This window comes from Magnolia sinica, chromosome 6 (assembly GCF_029962835.1).
Source record: "Magnolia sinica isolate HGM2019 chromosome 6, MsV1, whole genome shotgun sequence".
In the NCBI taxonomy this organism is placed as follows: Eukaryota; Viridiplantae; Streptophyta; class Magnoliopsida; order Magnoliales; family Magnoliaceae; genus Magnolia; species Magnolia sinica.
In genome coordinates, this window is record NC_080578.1 from 26,141,850 (window position 1) to 26,163,644 (window position 21,795).

General features: G+C 40.5%; 1 protein-coding gene across 1 annotated transcript in view; it reads left to right on the forward strand.

Annotated features, from left to right (window-relative positions):
• Nucleotides 1-4,789: 4,789 nt before the first annotated feature.
• LOC131248585 (embryogenesis-associated protein EMB8) overlaps nucleotides 4,790-21,795 on the forward strand; it is a 64,993-nt gene continuing 47,987 nt past the window's right edge. Inside the window, exons 1-3 of the mRNA XM_058248931.1 lie at nucleotides 4,790-5,239; nucleotides 8,225-8,353; nucleotides 17,293-17,424. Coding sequence (XP_058104914.1) covers nucleotides 4,838-5,239; nucleotides 8,225-8,353; nucleotides 17,293-17,424 — 663 coding nt within the window. The 5' untranslated portion in view covers nucleotides 4,790-4,837. The remainder of the gene's footprint in view (nucleotides 5,240-8,224; nucleotides 8,354-17,292; nucleotides 17,425-21,795) is intronic.

Below are 21,795 nucleotides of genomic sequence, written 5' to 3' on the forward strand. Positions count from 1 at the left end.
AATTATGCGGGCATGCCAGAATCGATATAATGAGTCGTTACAAACCAATCAATTTCAACCCCTAGTGCCGAAATAAGCAGTTACATCAAATATGAACGTATATGACCACATTATGAGAAGACAAACTGTAAGGCCCGTATCTTAGTTCATACCGTTCCGTACAATCCCATGATCCTCCCTGTCGAATTTCGTCAACCCGCGACCTGTAATCGGTATTTGCGCGTGACCCTGAGTCACATCCCATAGATCTGAGTCGGCTCGACTCGAAACTTTTACTCTTGTGACCGCGGTTCCAATGTCGCGTCTCGCGCGTCGATGCGATACCCAGGCCAGAAGATGTGGGCTCGTGTTTATTCTTGAGAAACGTCACACGTTGCGAATTTTGAAAGGATCTCTATGACCCATCACATCAATCAAGTCAAGTACATCCTTCATACCCCAATGCTACCTCACCCTATCCCAAGTACAAGCACCCATTCCCTCTTTTCCCAAGTCAACTCTCTCTCTCCCCACCCATTCCACTTTTACACAAATTTCAACCCAACCCATGCTTTCCCATCCCCATTCCTTACAACACCTATTCCATCCATCTCTTTTATCCATCACTCCTCTCTCCCTCTCTCTCATTTCTATCTTCACTCCCCAACTCCCAAGAGAAATACCCAACATCCAAGCTCCCCAAGCTTTCCCAAAAACTAAGTGTGGCCCACTTTCCCACACTCTCATCTCTCATCTCAACCCTTCATTCTTCATCAACCTCCATCAAAATTGAAGGCAAGAAGCATAGGTTATTGATACTGATTATGAGTATGTGACAACGTAACATCATGATACATGCCCATACGCATCATCTGCATGTTTGTTATGAGATGTGATTGACCATTGCATATGCCATAGTGCAGGTAGTTTATGAAACTCTTTGATAGGCGGAGTTATCCCACATGAGCACACGGTATGCGTAGGATTGATGCATGATTGGACTGTGTGACTCATGCATCTCGCATTGTGTGATGGTGATTACTATACGCCGTAGCGACATCAGGGTCATAGCCTCCACAGTCATGTCGTGGATGGCTAGATGAGACACCGAAAATCTGTTACTAGCATCGGGCCGCCATAGGTGACCTTGGGTGAAAATTCCTAAACCCTCTTGGTACCAGAGGACACCCAAACGTCGCGACTAAGTGGATACATGAGCGCCCAAGTGCCGAATACCAGGAGGCCGTGTCTCCCACTATGTCATGGTCGATTGGGAGGGGGTGTGGCCTTACCCACCTGAGAGAGTAAGCAATGCTAGGTTGAGTCTGACCAGCTTGTAAATGGGTCCACTATCGACGAGCTGGGCCGAGGTAGGCGGGTAGCGAGGTCTCTTCCACTTACCCAGTTGAGCGCTTGATGGGGCGGCAAGCTGGTGTAGAGTGTACTAGACCCCGGTGATGATCCCAGAGATGTACAATACTGATTTGTAGAGCAGGAGTTGCATACTCAGCATTATACTCATTCATTCATTCACTATCCACTCGGGCTAATGGTACACAATCAAGCCATCGTGTGTACCTTCGCAATAGTCAGGATTTCGGTTGGGGTGTGCGACTAACTTGAGATCAGGAGTTTACCACATTGAGTCTATCTATCCAAATTTAGGTATGAGACTGGTTTGGATAGAAATTCCTTGTGATAGACCCCGTAGCCTGCGATACTACGTACTATTATCCCAACTTCACGTTTTAGCCTGATCATTTCATTCGCACCGCATATTGCATTACATCCACGGTATGTGGCATTTTGGGTTGTTATGTTTCTATATTTATATGGCTTAGATATGGTTGGTGGCATTCATGGACTCATCAGGATTTGCATATTGCATTACATTCTCAGTATATGATATTTGGCTTACTATGTCTCCGTATTGCATAGCTGATCTACATTGCTTCTTCAGTATATCACATTGGCTTATTATGTTTTTGCATCGTATAGGTTGGATAAGGCTAATGATATTTATGGCTTACCAGCATGTTTTCACATTACTCTGATATTGTACGGTTTATGGATTGCCAGTATTTCTGCTTACTCTGATATATATATGCTTAGCACGTGCAACGCACATACTTACACCACCCTCTAAGCTTTCTATAAGCTTATGCATGATAGATGCGTCTAAGTAACGTTACGTTGCAGCAGCCTTGAGCTTGGAGCGTGCAACGGTCTTCTGGAGATTTTATTATATGCATGTATTTCCTTTTCAGTATTGTACTCAAATGATTATATTAGTGAATATGTGGTGATGATGTTGTTCTTGTGATTTGGGTATACTTGTGGTTATGCTTCTTATGAGACAAATTTGTGTTGAAAATCCTCCTGTAGGCTCCCAGGATCGGCATCTGGCGTATGAGTGCTAGGAAACGAGAATGAGGTATTAAGGAGGCTGTCGGCACCGGATTCGGCGATTAGGAATTTTGTGAGCCCAGTTTTCGAGTTTGGGGCGTGACACAAATCGCTTACTCAACCACTTGTAGAATTTGAAAATAATCAGGAGATAATCGAAGGGTAGGGTTCTTCCTCTGAAGATGTGTTACTCTGTGACTTTTAAAAGAAATGACTTTTAAAATACCAGTGCAAATCAAACGAATGAAAAACTCGTGATCGATCACTATGAGCAATTACAAGAATGCATTTCTCGAAAGAACTGCTTGATAGTGGATAAAGAACAAATCCAGCGTATAAGCGTAGACTTTGATTACAACTAAGAATTGCCGCTACTTGATTACTCCTACTTTAAGATAAGTTGAGATAAAGCAAATTTATAGATTTGATTTGATTGATTGTTGTGTTGGATTGGGTAGGTAGTCTCCGCCACATTTATCTGCTATTTATAGATTTCTGCTATAGTTTGTTCTTTGAGATCCTTCTTCTATTACTACAACTGCTGCGGTAATTGAAAAGTATTTCTAGACCATTCTTTTATCCAGATTCTTCTTTTTGTGACAGCTCGTCTTCCGATCGGCCAAGCTCTTCTTTAGTCATTAATCGTTCATTAACTACACATCGGCCGCATTGCTTTCGTTGGTTGTCTAGTGATGCATAGTATTATTTCTTCTAGATGTTTCTCTTTTAATATGACATTCGAATCATTGCCACGTAATCTTTTAGATCCTTTTGTCTTTTTTGATATATTTTCTTCGGTTCGTTCTACTTCTGAACACTTTTTGGTCACTTGTTTCACTTTTATCGGCTAAGGCTTTGTTGCCCTTGGTTGCCTTTTATATCTTAACAACTCAGCCGCATTTCAACTTTTCAGCTGCAATTTGCTTTTGGACGCTTGATCATGCTTGGGCTATGTTCCACTTACATAGGCTTCCTGATATGCTTGTGGACACCTATGAGTTGTATCCAAGATGCCTTTTAACCATTTGGTTTGCTTTTTAGTACCTCGTGGCTACTCACTATCTCATTATACCAACAAATGTGATTTTATAAAAAATACTCAAAGCATCTTTAAAATTTTTTTAGCATGCTATATCTTTTCTTTCATATAACATGATTCATTTCTAATTGTATATCTCAGAGACAATAAAAAATAGGGTATAATGCCTTTGACAATTAAACATTTAACTCTAAAATCTTTAAGGGTGTGTTTGGGCGGTGGGATTAGAAGGGATTAGGTGGGATGTGATTCAAAAAATATAATTATTACCCATGGCACGGATTGTCCCCTGTTGCCATGGGATAAGATTAATTCGATGCTTTGTTGGTAATACAGTGGTACATTGAATGGATATGCCTATAATCATTTAAAGTTAATGAGAATAACACTGTGTTATATCTAAATCGTTCATTTGTTTTGTAACCTCATTTTATGACATGAGCCTAAAAATGAGGTACATCCAAAACTTATATGGCCCCAAAGAAGTTTTCAATGGTAAGTATTCAATCCCCGTTGCTTTCAATGGTAGGGTCCACTTGAGCTTTAGATTTAACTAATTTTTTGGCCCATGCTCTAAAATAATCTCGAAAAATGGGTGGATGGTGTGGATATAGCCCACACATTGTGGTGGGACCTATACAACTTGTTAAAATTGAGTCAAATTGGCACGACATCCAATGCAATTCCATCTAATTTAACTCCAAGCTTTTCCATTCTTGCCAAACATGAAGTGGAATTGGCACAGGACCAGATGAATCCCATCCCACCTAATCCCTTCTAATCCCACTGCCCAAACACGCCCTAAGATCATTAATAAAGTGTGGCAATATTCTAATGACTTCCATGGGTTAGTAGAAAGAATGCCGGCGGTTCAAAATTTCGGCCCATACTGGCCTCAAGGCCCAGTAGACGGCAATACACGCTGATCCCTGAATCTCGACACACGCAAAGAAATCATTAATTTTTTTCCTTTAATACATCCTGATCGTATTTCAATGTAATACATCGGGAGTTTTGTATTGAAATTGGGACTTTTTCAATAATCTAAACCGTTTATTTGATAGTAATTTCCTTGGATGGGCGTTCAATCATTTTAAATTTCAATATCTTAGTCGTTTGATTACACAAAGTTATGATGACCGTCCATTTTCATAGTAAAAGAGTCAAATTACAAATGGATGAATAATCAAATCTAAAAGGTTTTATTTGCTTCCCTTCCATTAAACTACCTGGCGCCCTTCGTATAAACGGATGGGATCACTGGAAGATGATACAGATTCAAAGGATAAAGTCCCGATGTATCACATTGCAATGCAACGGTATGAATGTATTCGGGCAAACCTCTTAAAAAAAACTAAAACGAGAATAATCTGGATTGGTCGATGGCATAGAATATCCCTTCCTTCTTGGTTGATGGCGAGAGCCTTTCCCACTTGTCAGGCTCGCCTCTCCTTTCCCCGCCCTTGCAATTCATCCGTACACCTCAGCTCCACCACAAAACCCTGCTCACTTCCCACCATGAGTGCTGCGAAACCCGCCGCGGGACACCGAAACATCAACTCCCTCGAAATCATCGGCGCCCACGAGTCCCTGCTCTCGCAGTTCACCTCCTTGCAGCGCCCGTACAATCCCTTCCCCTTCATCACGTGGAACCGGCACGTTGAGACCATATTCGCCTCCTTCTTCCGCTCCCTTCCCGATGTCGTTCTACGGAGAGAATGTCTGCGAACGAGAGATGATGGTGCCGTGTCTCTCGATTGGATTGCGGGCGACGATCGGCAATTGGCGTCCGATTGCCCGGTCCTTATTCTACTGGTTTGATTTCGAACTCGCTCTGCTTCTTTCTTTTTACTGTCGTTTTGCTCCTCAATTTCAATTGCAGTCGTGTTTGGATGCTGAATTCCAACAATTACAGTTATATGGAGTAGAAGGGACCAAATTGCAATTACTGGAATATGTTCAGGGCTGTCAATGGGCCAGGCCAGTCCTAAAATTTTAAGCTGTTTCGTAATTGGGCTGGGCTCGGGCTGTTTCAAGAACCCTGTCAGCCCGGCCTGGAGCCTTTGAGTCTCAAGGGCATTTTTGTCATATATCATGCAAGGTGGGGCACGCCGAATGAACTTCTCCATGTTCCACCACAAAAGTGGGTGGCTCGGGTTCGGGCTTGGGCTGCATGTAATCGTCACAGGCTGGGCTTGGTACCGTTTGTTTTGGTCCATAGCCTGCCCCATCCAGGCTCGGGCCTAAGTTTTACTTTGGGGGCTGGGCTTGGACAGCCTCGGCCAGCCCGGACCAGGCCTGTTAACATCCCTACATTGGTTCCTGGATTAGACCCCTATGTTAGTTTTGCCCCATTCGAAAAATGGCGGTGACCGTTCATCAGTATGCATGGCGTAATTGCACAGCAATGCAGGCTGTCCACATCACCGGCAAATGGTAGATGGAGCATAACAGAAAACTGCATTGAACATAATCATAACCATCTGATTTTTCCCTTTGAATTTGGACCACTCAATATTTAACTTTTATCCATTCATTTTTAGCCGTTAATTGGATGGTTAGGATTGCTTGATCAGTGTTACTTCAGAGATATGCTCCATCTACAATGTGGCCCATAATTTGGATGGTTTGGGTTGCTAGCTATTCATCTGTGCTACATGTGAGGAGGAAGGGTTTGGATTTGGGTAGAGTTTGCATCAGGGCTAGACCCATTTACTAAAAGGCCAAATATTCAAACTCAAGCCCAGCTTGTTGCTGATGGCGCACAATCTTATCCTGATCCTATGACCCGACCTGTAAACAAATTACTAGGCCCAAGCCCCCCTAGATTCGTCCCCATTTGCTCAACGGGCATTGTTTTCTTGCCCATTAGCACTAGTTTAGATGTTTGGTGATTAAAATGTAAAGAAGCTTCTATGGCCAGGTGGGGTTCTTCAGCCCGAGTCCAACGGGTTCACTTAGTGGGCCACATTTTGAGGCCCAAACCAGAATTGCAGCCTGAACCTCCGAGTAGGAAGCAGGTCAGGCCAGTTGATCCATGTGGAGCAACATGATCGGACCCATCCCGTTTCTAGCCTTCTAACTCAATTTATAGCTTCTTATAAGTGGGTTGGGTTGGGCTCCAGTGCAAGGCCAGCTTTTTTACTTAACGGGCCTTGGTTTAGGCCCAAGAAAGACCTGCTACCTGATAAGTGCAACCTGAACCTGAGTACAAAAAGTGGGTCAGACCAGCCAAGCCAGCACGTGAGGCGATCTGAAGTCATGAACCATTCCAATTCATTGCCAGCCCTACTTTAGGATTGGAGCCAAAAGGAACATAACTGCAATTGCCTCTCTATTGAACTGATTAATGCACTTCATAGCTAAATTGATATTGCATTTGAATTCAGGCTAAACTTCCATCCAGATATTAACTAAGCACACACACCTTGTACCTGGCCAGAAATGCGAATGTCGCACGTGTTGGAAAATCTATTGTTGATGGGCAGGCCCCTAATGTGGGCAGAAGGGTCCAAAATCGACGTGTTAACTCATTGAGGTGGGAGACTCATGTATGGGAATAATCGACATTTCAAAATAGAATGCTAACTTTCCACCTTCAATGAACATCTGATGAGCGAAGTGCCCTTGCCTGAGCTAGGTCATCTACATGGTTGGCTTCACCTGATGCATTGCCCTTATGCCCCACACACGTGCCAGGTCAGTGCTGGTTTCCATGTGTAGAGGTGTGTGTGGGCTTACTGAAGATCTTGTAACTAAACTTCTTATTCTTGATGTTGCCATTTTCTGGATTGCTTGCTTACAACCCGTTGATTATCACTATTTTCTTTTAATCTTATTTATTATTATTATTTTAATGTTATAACAGTTTTTTGCAGTTGCCATTTGGATTGTTGACATTTGGATGCCCAAAAATTGAAATACCCACTATCTTATGAATTTTGATGTTTGGGGGATGACGGGAGTCAAAATAATTGCGCATTTAAATGTCCATAGATCATCCAAGGACCTCGTAAGTTGGAAATTTGGATTTCCGAAAAGATGATGGATTTTTGCTGGGATGCCCATCGGCAATCTGATGCAAAATTGCTGCAATGTTATTGTATATGTAGGAAGTTGGTGTCACAAAAAGATTTGTGGGGCTCAATGTGATGTGTGTGTGACATCCACTCCATCCATCCTTTGCGTACCACTGCCTCACATGGAAATTACGCATGCGTGCAACATTCTATCTGCTGTTGATTTCAATCACATAATTTACAATTCACATTTAAATTTTGAGGTTGATCAAATTAACAGTGCACCACACTTACTCTGTCGATTTAGACCTTGAAAAACTAGCAGAAGTACAAAACACCATATGTGATTTCAACCTTTTATTAGTCAACCAAATGCAAAAATTATAATTCTGGGAAATCATAATACCCTTTGCAAGATGATATCCAAACAAAGAAATTATAATTTCAAGCAATGCTAATATCCAGGTATTGCATACCTGGTAATTTAAATATCCAGGTCATCTAGATGACCACAATTCAAACGACCCCTTCTAGTTTTTCTTGCACCCATCTGTCTGCTAATTCAATATTGATTAGCATCTTTAAGATTGACAATGGCGCTCCATTTATTCCATTGTACTGTAATAACCCTCTGTGAGAAGGTTTCAGTATTAGTGAAGATGGGCCATTTACGTTGGTCGATCTTGGTTTTGATCTTTTCAATCTACCATGGTCCATGCAGAGCTTTTTCAGAATCTTTATAGTTCAGAGCTTTGTGAGCATTTGACATTAATATTTGCAGCCAGGTCTGACTGGAGGGAGTGGTGATACTTACGTTAGGCACATGCTTGTACGGGCCAGAAGTAAAGGGTGGCGAGTGGTAGTATTCAACAGCCGTGGCTGTGCAGATAGCCCGGTTACTACACCTCAGGTATCTCTTTAAACACTTTCTTATTTTGAAGGTGTAGGGCCTATTTTTTATTTTTTATTTGGCTTTCAACAAAAATTGGTCATTTCCAGAATCATGTCTGTGAGCTGGATCTGTATCCTTGAGTTCAATCCAATCTAGTTATCCATAGTAGTTGATTTCTTGGTAGAATTGTTTCTGTAGATTGGATGTTTGCCAGTTCAAGTTTATTTTCTTCAACAATACATTGCTAGTGCTAAATTTAAGGGCACCTTTGGATAGTGCACACTCTCGAATGAAATCAAGGGTCCTGACTTTAGGGTTTCTCCCAACCATATACCTTTTGGTTAAGATGAACCTTCTCAGGTACATACATGTTTGAGGAGTATGCCATTCAAGAGCCCTGCAATGCCAAAGGATGATACTCTCTACTTGTGCATGGGTTCCGAAGTTCAACTCACAGCTCACTGAATTCAGCAAATTAGTGCAAGTGCTTTTACTAACTTGCCCCTAGTTTACAAAAACAGAATTCAACCCACTTTTATACAAATGGTAAAAGAAAGGTAGAATAAAGAGAAGAATGGGGTAGGTGGAGAATAAATCCTTGCAAAACAAAGGTAAACATTACAAAAGGTAAACATTACACTAAGTCAAAGATAAGGAGTTAGTAAAGCAACTAAAACCATGCAACTAGTAATGAAGAAAACACAATTTCAAACAGATTTTTGCTGCTAAAGTTTCAAGGCAGGTTGATCCCCACTGGAGTTGCTAAACTATGCATTTGCATCTTACAATCTCAAAGGACCAAGGAGGGTATGCGGGAAAATGGAGTACTCACTATTGATTTTGAGCAAATTGCTAGTTATAACCAGTGTTTTAAATATTGACGATGTCGGCCGATATATCCCACAATATATCTTGTATCCCACCAGTGCGATACAAAACGCGCAAGTAGTGTGATATATCCCACATGTTCGATCTGCTGAGCATTTTCGAATTTCGATAATTTTATTTTCTTTAAATCATATTAAATTAGTGTCAAATTGTTACAAATCCATGATTGTTCACATTTTGCATGGAAAATCATGGATTGGTAGTTTTGATTTAGACATTTGGAGGAGATGGACCGAGTTGTGGAATGTTTTTTTTTTTTAAATCGAAATTTCTCACAAATCGTTTGCAATCTATGTCTAAGCATCAATCAAACATGTAACCTAATCTAGTGATTCTTCTTTTCCTTTTGAATATATTGCTTGTGTTTCCACATGTCTTCTTGCATTTATAAATTATATGAATATACATTGAATATGCTTGCATCAATTCTGTTAAACACCGCATAGATTAGGACTACATACAAAGAAAACCTATTATGTGTACTTGATTTTTGTAATATTTTAATTTATAAGTGTGTATTAATGTCTTTTTTAACAATCACCGAAGTTTCATTGAAAAATTCAACCAATTTCCCAACGTTTCCCCATGTTTCCAACAATAGCGATACATTACACGATACAACCGATATATCCCATGCGATAATTGATACGTATTAGTATCCCAAGAATGCGATACGTAACGTGATACCGATATTTCAAACACTGGTTATAACACAAAAATTCTTAAAATTGAACTCCAAAGTCTACAAAACAGAGATCTGTGCAAGTGCCTTGGTGATGGGAAGGGAAAGTGTTAGGCATCCTTTCCCACCCACAGAATTGCAGTCTGCCAGTCTGTAATTCGTCAAAAGAAGTGAATGAAATTCTGCTCCGGATTCAATTTCTGCATGGCTTTTCAAAGATCTAAGAAAACCAAAAAAGAATTGTAGAAAATGAAAAGAAAGAGGAAAGACTGTTTATTGGTGTCTGGACTTAATCCTTGAATGACTCCAACTTTACTCAACTTGAGCTATGATGAAGGTTCTTCTTGCTTCTTTCTAAATTTGAATGTGTAAAACAAGGGGAAAACAGAGAACCAAAGAGACTTTCTTATGAGAGAGGTTACTGCAGCTGTATACCAAAGCTTGGAGGCTGAGGCATACTCAGCCTTCTCAAATATGAAAGTCCTTAAGGTCTGTAGATCTAAACCCAAATCCCTTGACTTCTTCATTTTCATCTTTAATTATGCTGAATTCCTCTTGTAGTTGCAGGAATTTTAGCAAGGGGTTGGCGAGGGGCTATGAGGGATGATCTCCTTATGCTTAAGCTTGAGAATTGAAAGAGGTAAGATCCCGTTTTGAGAGAAGAAGGGTTATTCATGGAGATCTAGGATGGCTGAGTGGTAATTTGAGGCATCTAGAGGGCTTTATAAAGGGTAAAGTTTTGGATATTTATAAATGTTAAACAGCTTGCATCAAGACTCAAGAGGGTTGTTGATTGGGAGGTTGAATGGTAATTTGAAGAGGGGCATTGATTGGGAGGTTGAATGGTAATTTGAAGAGTGTTGGATGGAATTTTAGTTGTGGGAAAGATTCTAATAGAATTTGAATTTGGAGGGTTGAGCCACATGTTTGAATCTTTTTTCAATAACATTATCAAAAAGCTTGCAAAAGCGAGAAAAGAATACAACCCAAAAAGACAGAGCTCAAAAAAGAGGACAAACTGAAGCGGCCTTTACATAGACAGCCCAACCCGCAATAAGGCCATTGACCTTTCTAATAACCACATCAACGCCCTTGCACACATTCCTGAAACAACGTCTATTCTTGGCTCCCCAAATAGCCCAGAGAATAGGCATAATGATTAATTTCCATCTATCTTTCCTGGATTTGCCAACTCCTCCATGCCAAGCCTAAAGTAAGCCCTCCATAGATGTTGGCATCACCCAATTGGTATGACATAGAGAAGAAATGGCTCCAGATTCTTCCCACGAAGGGGCAATAGATGAAGAGATGATCAATCATTTCCTCATTATCCATACACATGAAACAAATATTAGAGAGAATGAAGGCTCTTCTCTGGAGGTTATTAATTGTGAGAATTCTCTTCCGACTCACGAGCCACATGAAAACAACAATGCATGGAGGGGCTCCATAGAACCAATTATGAAATGGGCAAGGAGGACCTAGATAGCAAGATGGCTCAGAAATCAAGTTGAACAATGATTTAACCAAGGACTTTCCGGAGCAATTCCTAAACCAAACCATTGAGTCTTCAACTAGATCAATGGGCATAATGTTCCTTAAAACGTCCAAAAGCCTGGTGAACTCAACAATCTCGGCCTCCAACATATTCCTTTGGAAAGGAGCTTGCACCACCGATCCCCCTATGGTAGAAAAACAATCCTCCACTAAAATAAAGCAGTCGTGAGCAAGGTGGGCAATCCTAGTGATGTAGGATGATTGAAACTAACCTAGGATGCAAGATGTGAGATAAATTATGCATTAATTTCAGCATCCAATATGTAAAACCAAACAGATCTGCATAACAGATTCAAAAAATTTAGATTTGTAATACGAAGGGCCTAGGTTATGACATACGCTGTGTGCGAAAATATAAAATATTATGAGAGTAGCCCACTTGTAAGTAGGGACTTCCAATCTAGCGTGGGTAGTGCAACAACTATGTGAATAGACAATGATGCCAATAAAATCAGGTTTGGGAAATGGATTTACAAAAAAAATAAGATTTTCGTTAGGGTTTTGGGTTCATGGATTGAGATTTGGGGATTGAGATTTTAGGGATTAAGGGATCTAGGGATTAGGTAGGTTGGGAGGGAATCAAGGAGGGAAAACACCAAAAGGGGGCCCATAAGTGGCAGCCCGTATGGACGCACGTGTGGGTCCACACGTGGATGGGTAAGGGAAGGAGAGAGAATGTGGATTGGGTTAGGTTTTGATGGGTTTAGAAGAGTTGTAGGGGAAGGAAAAGAAGAAAAAGAAAAAGAAAAAGTGGAGTACCTTGTTGGAGAAGAGAAAGAGGAAGAAAGTACATTGGAGGAATCCACCACCAAGCAAGCCTCTTCCCTTTCACAATTCAATTAGAATGTAGGGTTTCTCACAAACCCTAAAAAAATAAAGAGGCAAATACCTTTCAACATAAGAAAGTCTTTTCTTTTTTCTTTTCTTAAACTCCACTAGGGTTGGATGTTCACCCCCCCTATACTTATATATTAAAACTTCAAAAAAATTACAACTATGCCACTCACTTGAGTGATATGGCCCATCATCCAAAATAAGCAAATTAAAACACTTACCTTCAATCTTAACCATCAAATAAATCCTAAAAATAACGAAAAACATAAATAAAATAAAATCAAGGTCTAAGGGGCCCATATATGATTTGGTGGCCTAATGGCCTGATTGACAAGATCCAACGGTCGGATTGACATGAAATAAAAATTCTATAACTAAAACTGTCTTCTAAGTAACCCACATGCATCATCCCTAAGTGAGGTCTTCTTGATGCACGTCGAATGCATGTGGGGTCTTCAAAATGGCCTGGTAGGCCCTATTTGGAACTCGTCTCCCATCCACAAAAAGAGCTGCACTGATGTGGGTGATCGCCTCCGTCTCTGGTGCACCTGAGTAGGTCTTCTGGTGTCCCTATCACCTAGGGACAAGTCTTGAAGTGCATGATCATCGCACAAAATATCAACCCAGAAATGTATGCGATGCACGTTACCAAGCATGAAGGATATCCCCCTATGAACCAAATGCTCAGTTGCTGCCACCTCTTTCCAAATAGCTGAAGTCCTATAGAGAGAAACGCCTTTCATGAACCAATCACCCGCCTGAGTGCCATATTTGGAAGCTATTAGCTCGCTCCAAAGAGAACCCGCTTCCACACTAAATCTCCTTACCTACTTCCCAAGCAAAGTTGAATTCATTTCACCTAAGAGCTTTAGCGGCTTGCAAACCTCATCCCATTCAAGGAGGTGAACTTCCTCCCATCGCTTGCACCCTTCCAAAGAAAATCTCTTCTAAACTTCTCTAGCTTATCCAATACTAATTTAGGGCATTTGAATAGAGACATGAAATGCACAAGCATGTTGGAAAAAGCTGGCTTGATAAGAGTTAGTTGACCTCCCAGGGAAAGATAATGACACTTCTAAGATGCTAATTTCCTTTCGATGTTCTCAATGACTCTATCCCAAAGGTGCTTGGCTGGCTTCTTGATGCATAGGGGCAACCCCAAATATGTCGAATGGAAAGAACTGGACTTGAGACCAAAGATACTAGCGAAGTAACTAAGATCCTCACCCCAACATGAATACCCAATATTTCAGATTTGGCCACATTTATCTTCAAGTTGGAAGCTGATTGGAAACATATCGTTAATTTTCGAAGATTATCAACTACATCCGAATTCGTATCACAGAAAAGCAATGTATCATTCGCATATTGAAGATGGCTAATTTGCTTGACATCACTTGCAACCTTGAACCTGCTAAAAATCCCATTCTCCACACCTTTATGAAACATTATGCTAAGCCTAAGTGCTTCTCCGATAACTTGAAACATATAAGGGGAAAGGGGATCTCCCTGCCTTAGGTCTCTAGAAGCTTTGAAGTAACCTTTTGGGGACCCATTAACCAGAATAGAAAAGGTTGTTGAATGGACATAGGATCTGATCCGCTTCCTCCACTTCTTGTCGCATCCTAGTCTATATAGCATATAATCCAAAAACTCCCAGTCTACATGATTGTAGGCCTTCTCAATATCCAGCTTGCACACAAGCCCACTTTTCTTTTCCCTATGCCTGGAATCAATGCATTCATGGGCCACTAAAGCATTGTCCAGAATCCACCTTCCTGCCACAAGCACCTTGATTTGCCGAAATAAGTTTAGAGAGGATCTTCTTGAATCTTGAAGCACGTCTAAATCTTATAGATGTGGAGGGTAGATTGGGAACATCCCAAGAAAGTTAGGGGTGTAAACTCCACAATTATGGCTTGTTTGCATTTGTGGAAAGCGTTGGAAATGAAATAATGTTTTTCTAGAAAGCTTATTTCCAAGAAACTCTGGGAAAGGAAATATTGTTTTCCCTGTTTGTTTTTCAGCAAGATTTTTCTAAGAAATTTTTTTTTTTGGAAAAACAAAACATTTTCATAGGGCATTTTTCTTGGTATTATTGGCATGTGCCTGATTAACACACATGACACATGCATGACACTTAAAGATGGACAATGGCACATGCGGCATATGCAGCATATGCGGCATGTGTTGGGCTCTTGAAGCTGAATTGTGGCACTCGTGGGGTGCTTGAAACTATGCATGGCACAAGAGACACATTGACATATTTGACACATGTGAGAACTTGAAGTTAGATGGTGGCACATATGATGCGGGACAATTAACCACTTGCTCTAAAAGCTTGAACTGTTAGAGCATGACAAATCAATCCCTTTATCTGATAGCCTAGGCCCCACATCTCATGGGTTAGGACTTCGGCCGAACCCCCCTCGTGGGCTCCAAATCACATGGGTATCGCCTCACATGAGCCACCCGCCTCACACGGGCCGCCCACCTCGAGTGTGTCCACGCATCCCACAGGTTACCCCACTCGAGCCCGGTGTGAAAATGCCCCTGCATTAATCACCCCCGGTAAAGAGTCTCGAACCTAAGACCTCCCACTCCGATACCAAAATTTGACGCAGGACAATTAATCACTTGATCTAAAAGCTCGAACTGTTAGAGCATGACAAATCAATTTCTTTATCTCATAGCCCAGGTTCGAGACCTCCCGCTCTGATACCAATTTGTTACAGGACAATTAACCACTTGCTCTAAAAGCTCGAACTGTTAGAGCATGGCGAATCAATCCTTTATCTTATAGCTCAAGCCCCACATATCATGGGTTAGGAGCTTGGCCGAACCCCCCTCATGGGCCCCAAATCACATGGCTACCGCCTCACACGAGCCACCCAAATCACACGGGTGGGGCCTGCCTCTCACGAGCCACTGACTCACACGGGCCGCCTACCCCGAGTGTGTCCACGCATCCCACAGGCTAACCCACTTGAGCCCGATGTGAAAATGCCCCTGCATTAACATATGCATTGATAGATGAGACTTACATGGTGCGATTGAAGATGGGCGCTAGCACATGCGAGATACCTTGCACACGTGGGGTGCAAGAGAAAAATGGTTGGTGGCACATGTGAAGTGCAAGAGAAAATGGACAATGGCACACATAAGTATGAGGCACATGTGGGGGCACTTGAAGCTCAATTGTGGCATGCGTGGCACGTGTGGTGCTAAAAGTTGTAAGGTGCCACATTTGCCACAAGCTCAATCGTGGTAAGAGACACATTGGCACATTTGACACATGGCATTTGAAGCTGGGTGGTGGCACATGTGGCACATATGGCATATATGGAATGATTGAAAATTGATGATGGCACTTGTGGCACATTGGTACATGAGGGATACTTTGCACATGTGGGCGTAAGAGAAGATGGATGGTGACACATGTGACACATCAGCTCATGTGGGGCGTAAGAGAAGATGGATGGTGGAACATGTGGGCACAATGAAAGTTGGACCGTGGCTTGTGTAGCACATTGGCATATGTGGGGTGATTGAAGGTAGATGGTGGCACGTTTGGGTTTAACTCTTGAGAATACCTTTCTTAGATGGGAGGTGGGAAAATAAATTTGTTGATTTTCCAACAAAAAGAGAAATTGGGAATTGGTGTTTTCCACAAATTCCCACAAAGAAAGTCTTCACAAACAATGGAAAGTTATTTCAATGGGAAATGGTATTTCCTTTTCTTTTCTACCGACGAATTCAAACAGGCCCTTAGAGGATGGGTTGGTGGCTAACTAAGGGTCCAAGGGTGATTTGGGAGCAAATTGATTCAAAATTTCAGAGGGAAAGAGTTTGGGATTTAAAGCTCTTGTGCATAGCAATTTTGTAAATTCTGTGAAAAGCACTGCAGAGAATCAGCGTACATCACCATTTTCTCTTGCTCATATCTTAGCACTTGGACCTTAGTTTGGGGCACTCTGGGGCTCATTATTAGAAAGCCTGTCTGATGGGATTCATTGTGGACCCTAAGATCATCAAAATCAGGTACAAGAGGCCACCAGAGCAATTGGAACCTGAAAAATACAGTTTGCGATAGAGGTTACCAGGGTGGCAGATCAATCCTTTCTTGTGCCAGAGATCTTTTTCCTCTAAATCAGGCATTTTTGGAGGACAAATTGGTTATATCATCCCCATGGATCAGCGAATGATTGGGCTGAGCTGGATTTAATCCAATGTAAACATTTTGCCAATGAATTTACAGTCCATCCCCACTAATTGCTCTGGTATCAACGCAGGAAGAATCAGTTATAGGCTTATTGATAATCCATGATCAACTTTGTTCTGTAATCCCTTACCCTATCCCTGGGAAGTCGAATCCCCTCTACCTCCTTGAAAGAGAGATACCCTGATCCACTAGACAATAGGGGCATACCTGCCTGATCACCACCATACTATGCTCATAGTATGAACAGTATTTTGTAATTGTCAATATAATGTAATGGTATGAAAAGAACTGAAGAATTGTTGCAGCTCTGTTTGACAGAAAAGAATTTCCCACAACCAGGGGCTACGAAGGAAATCCGCCTGCTGGCAGAAAGTGTGCTGGCCCCATACCAAAGCTGGCTGGATTCCACACGTTCCATATTTGGGGTCAATTGCTGTGAAAACCTTAGCAGGCTTTAGGTGGGGGTTTAGAATGGGATTTTGGGTAGTGTATGGATTAGGTTTCCATGGTTTGGTTTAGGCTTGGTTTGGGTGCTTAGCTGAATTTCTGCAACAACAATGGTTAAAACATGACCCTTCTTCAAAAAACCATTGAGACTAATGGTTGCGATTTCACATGTGGTGTCGGTGTTACAACAACATATATAATTTTTTGTTGTCCCCATTGATTTTTTCTTTTCCATCATATTCTAATAATAATAATAATAATTTTTTTGTTATTAAAATCTGTGAATGTAGCTCCATACATTTTTTAATGTCATTCATTCATATGCAGTTTTATTCAGCTTCATTTACAGAAGATCTACGTCAAGTGGTGAAACATGTTGGAAGTCGTTATCCTCAATCGAATTTGTATGCGGTTGGTTGGTCCCTTGGAGCAAATATTCTTGTTCGATATTTGGGTCAGGTAGGACATTTACACAGATTATGTGTATCATTTCTTTAGTGGTTAGGCAGTCCTTTTCAAACTCATCTTATCTTGCTGCAATGGCACAACTATGGGATGCACCATTTATGATCATGCATTTATTTTTGAAAGATCTATTTATGATCACGCGTGTTTTATCCACATTAGAAAGGGAAACCTGTGTCTTCATAGTAGCAGATTCATTCCACCTGCATATTGCTGTTCCTTGTGTTATCACATGTTCACTTGCTGAAAATTACAGAGTTGCTTGTTGGCCCATTCCTCAAGGTAGCTTCACACCATGACTGATTTCGGTAGGCCTTTTAAGCATGCATATTTTACTAGGTTTTCTTGTTACTCGTTGCCTTCATGAGCCTTTTCTTAAATTATTGCATGAGAAGATCCTCTATTATCTTGTAGACAACTCAAGTTTGAAGCGTGTCTCATTTTCTCTAACTCATTGAAGTATAATTGGAAATTTCACATAGCATCTTCAGTAGTTAATATTGAACTTCTTTGAGGTTGTGACTTTGCATATTATCTCAGTTTTGTTATCCCAATTCCCCACTCTTTTCTCTCATTTTTGTTTCTTGTAACAGCCTTGTGATTTCATACTTACCCGATATTTGCAAGTTGTGAGAATTTGAACTGTCAAAAACTGATAATCAATAATGATGCAAGGGTCTCCTAACATGTTTACTAAAACAAGTGAGGAGAGTGTTCCTGTAATTATGAAAATCAATTTCAATGTAGTTCTGTAGGTTGGTAGCATTTTTAGTAACAAGCTGGAGGTGTGTTTTCCTGCTTTTCTCTGACCTGATTGGTGGTAAGGATCTTAATGAGGCAGAGGGGCAAAGGCTTTATAATATTTCGTAGAGATTTTATGGGACTTAATTGTGGAGCTGTAGCGTAGTCAATGGGTACTGGGACCTGCAGGTGCCCAATAGACTCTACCTGATATACACGGGTCTGGGTCCAATTTTTTGGCCTGTTTAGAAATTGGGTCAGGTTCAAGTTCATCATTTTGGACCCGGTTAAAAATTGGGTCACCTAGTTGGGTCATGTTCAGGTTGTGTCTAATCAATGTTCGAAGTATCGGTATCTCTACAAGTTTCACTCGCTAGGGATACGAAAACAATATCGATATTGCCGATAATATCGATGATAACCGGAAATGTGGGGAAACATGGGGAAAACGGTGGAATTTTCAGCAAAACTTTAAGAGATGTTAAATGTACATATTTATATATTTAGAAATAAAACAATTGTGAAAAGAATGCATGCATAACAAGTTTCCATTTAATGGGGCCTTAAAAGCATGTGTAAAGCATGTGTTGTAGTAAGAAGTCAGTCCAACCATCCCATCTGGCCTATTTAACCATCCAACCTTTTATCCAAACATCCATCGATATTGCAAAATATCAACAATACATGATATTTTACCAAGAAATCATCAACAATTGGAGAGGAAACGAAAGATTGTGGTCTCAATATCGCACATGTTGCGATATTGATAAGATCAATATATTATCAATATTATCAATGACAAATTGAACACTATATACAACCATGTGCCCATGAAAAAAAAAATAGAAATAAATTTTTTTTTTCTAATAAACAAAATTTTGATGATATCAATACGTTGATGATATTATTGAATTATCGTCAATACACTTATGATATAAGCATTACCTAGAATTTACATAGTCGAAAATATTGGCGATATTGATGCATTAGCAATACAAGGGACAACTAGAATTTACATAGTTGAAAATATTGGCGATTATATTAGTGATATTGATGCGCTGGCGATATTTAGCGATACATTGCTAATACCTGAAATTTCTGATACCACCAGCGTTATCGGTATCGCTACCAGTGTTATCGGTATCGCTGAGCTAGAGATAAAGATAATATCGGAGATAATTCGAACACTAGGTCTAATTAATTTTACCAGTAAAGTTATGTATACAAACACATATTATATGTTTTAGTAATGGAATCGGGTTTGCTTACCTTTCAAAAAAAAAAAAAGAAGAAAAAAGAAGGTTTGCTAGCCCATGTGAATGTAAGAGAGCCTATTTACACACTTTGCATGTGTGAAAGTGGCATACTGATATGCGATCTGATTTGTTCATTTGGTGGGTCCAACCATGTAAATGCCTAATTTGACCTAACCTACACAAACATGACTCGAAATCGAGGTTCAAACTCCCGATGGGTACCCAAGCTCGATTGGATCAGGCCATCGAGTCCTGGTTCTTGTAACCAAGACCACAACCAAAATGGACCTTGGACTTGGAACTTAATCAAACTAGGTGTGGGCACTGTCAATGTTTTCTGGATTGTTATTGCGTAATGCATTGCACCCTTGAGATACTGTCAAGCCCCCAAATCTGGAACTCGGGTATACTCGACCCCGGTCTCGTACTTGAGGGTATGACTCATATAATCAATACATGCACAAAATATAATTCACAAACCATCACATAGTATCAAACCATAAAACATTCATTTTCCTAAAATAAATCAAATAATCATAAAATATCCAATCATCATCACCATAATCCAAATCATATTCAACCTACTACTTAAAAGTCTTTTACAAATAAATCTGAAATCTGAAAAGGAAACTAAATCCTAAATAAACAGAAATAAAGATGGCTAGAGATCTGCTCCTCACGTTCCTTGATGAGACTTAGGTTCTGAAATTCAATATCCACAATCAAGGATGAGCTAAACGGCCTAGTGAGTATATCTTACACAAGCTTTTGAAAAGGAACACAACTAATCTGGATAAAACATATTTTTCATAACACTATAAAATTTATATTCAAAATTGAGAATGTAAAGATTTCTTAAACAAAGTTTTTAATGCAAAGATATGTGGCATGTGTTAGGAATGCAATGCTAATGCATGAAGTAATCCACAATAATCAGTATGGTTTAACCTTTGAACACCAGGGCTATTTTACACCAGTCGGCCAACACTCTCCCAATAAACCCACCTGGCCTGACTGTGAGAACCTTTTGCAATCCTAACATTCTCAACCATGTGACCTTGCAGTGAGTGACCCATTTGTATGTTAGTTGGTCAGATTACCACCCTATCTGGCCTAATTGTAGCCTTTTGTAATCCTTACATGCTCATCCTCACAGCCTCACAGTAGAGGTTCCAAGAGGTACCAATTGGACTTTAGGGACTTTCAAGTCAAAGGCTTCGATCGCCCCACTTATTTACGCTTTAGGGATTTTTAACCCATAGGACTCAATCGTCACATCTATTTTCTGGCGTTCCAATAATGATGTACATGAATGCGTGAATTTCCTTATAAAAATAAATAATTCCAAAATGTCACAAACATTCGTGAGACTTATAATCATTTCCCACCACGAATTCAAGTATCACAAACTCTTTTCCATCATAAAAAAATTCCATATAGAACACGAATATGCAATGTAAAGAGTTAAGTTTGAAAATATGGAAAATTACATCTAAAATCCTGGAATATGTGGAAAGCAATACTGTATAGAATGAAAACTCAAGAATTTAGAGAGTGTTTTTCTATATTTCTTCAACCCAAAGGTGGGTTTAAATAACCACTCTACAAAGCTATACAAGGAAGCTTATTTAGAGCTTCTCTATACATAGTATGTTACAACTAATAACCCATACACAATCCCTTATACACAATATTCTCACCACACACCACCCCCCCCCCCCCTTCAAACTGATGTGGGATAATGAACCAACATCAGTTTGCCACGAAGAAACCTATGACGAAATGAGGTCATAGTTTTGGTGAATAAATCAGCAAGTTGTAGCTTTGATGTCACACGATGAAGAGAAATGATTCCAGCTGTGTATTTTTCTCTCACAAAGTGGTAGTCAACTTCAATGTGTTTAGTGCGCTCGTGAAATACTAGGTTGGAAGCCAACTGAATCGCACTGAGATTGTTAGCATATAATGGAGTCGGCAAAGACAAATGAATCCCAAGATCTGTCAATAATCCCCGGAACCAAGTAATTTCACTACATGCCATTGCCATTGCACGGTATTCGGCTTCTGTGCTGGATCTAGATATTGTGGTTTGCTTCTTACAATTCCTGCTAACCAATGATTGTCCCAAGAAAACACACTAGCCGGTGGTGGACCGTCGTGAAATGGGACAACCTGCTCAGTCTGCATCAGAGTAAGCAGATAATTGTAGATCATGCGATGATGGAAAGAGAAGCGCCTAATTAAGGGTACCTCGAAGGTATTGAATAATGCGATGAACTGCCATCATATGCAATGTGCAAGTTGCCTCGACAAACTGGCTAACGACATGAACTGCATATGAGATATCAGGACCGGACATATTGAGATA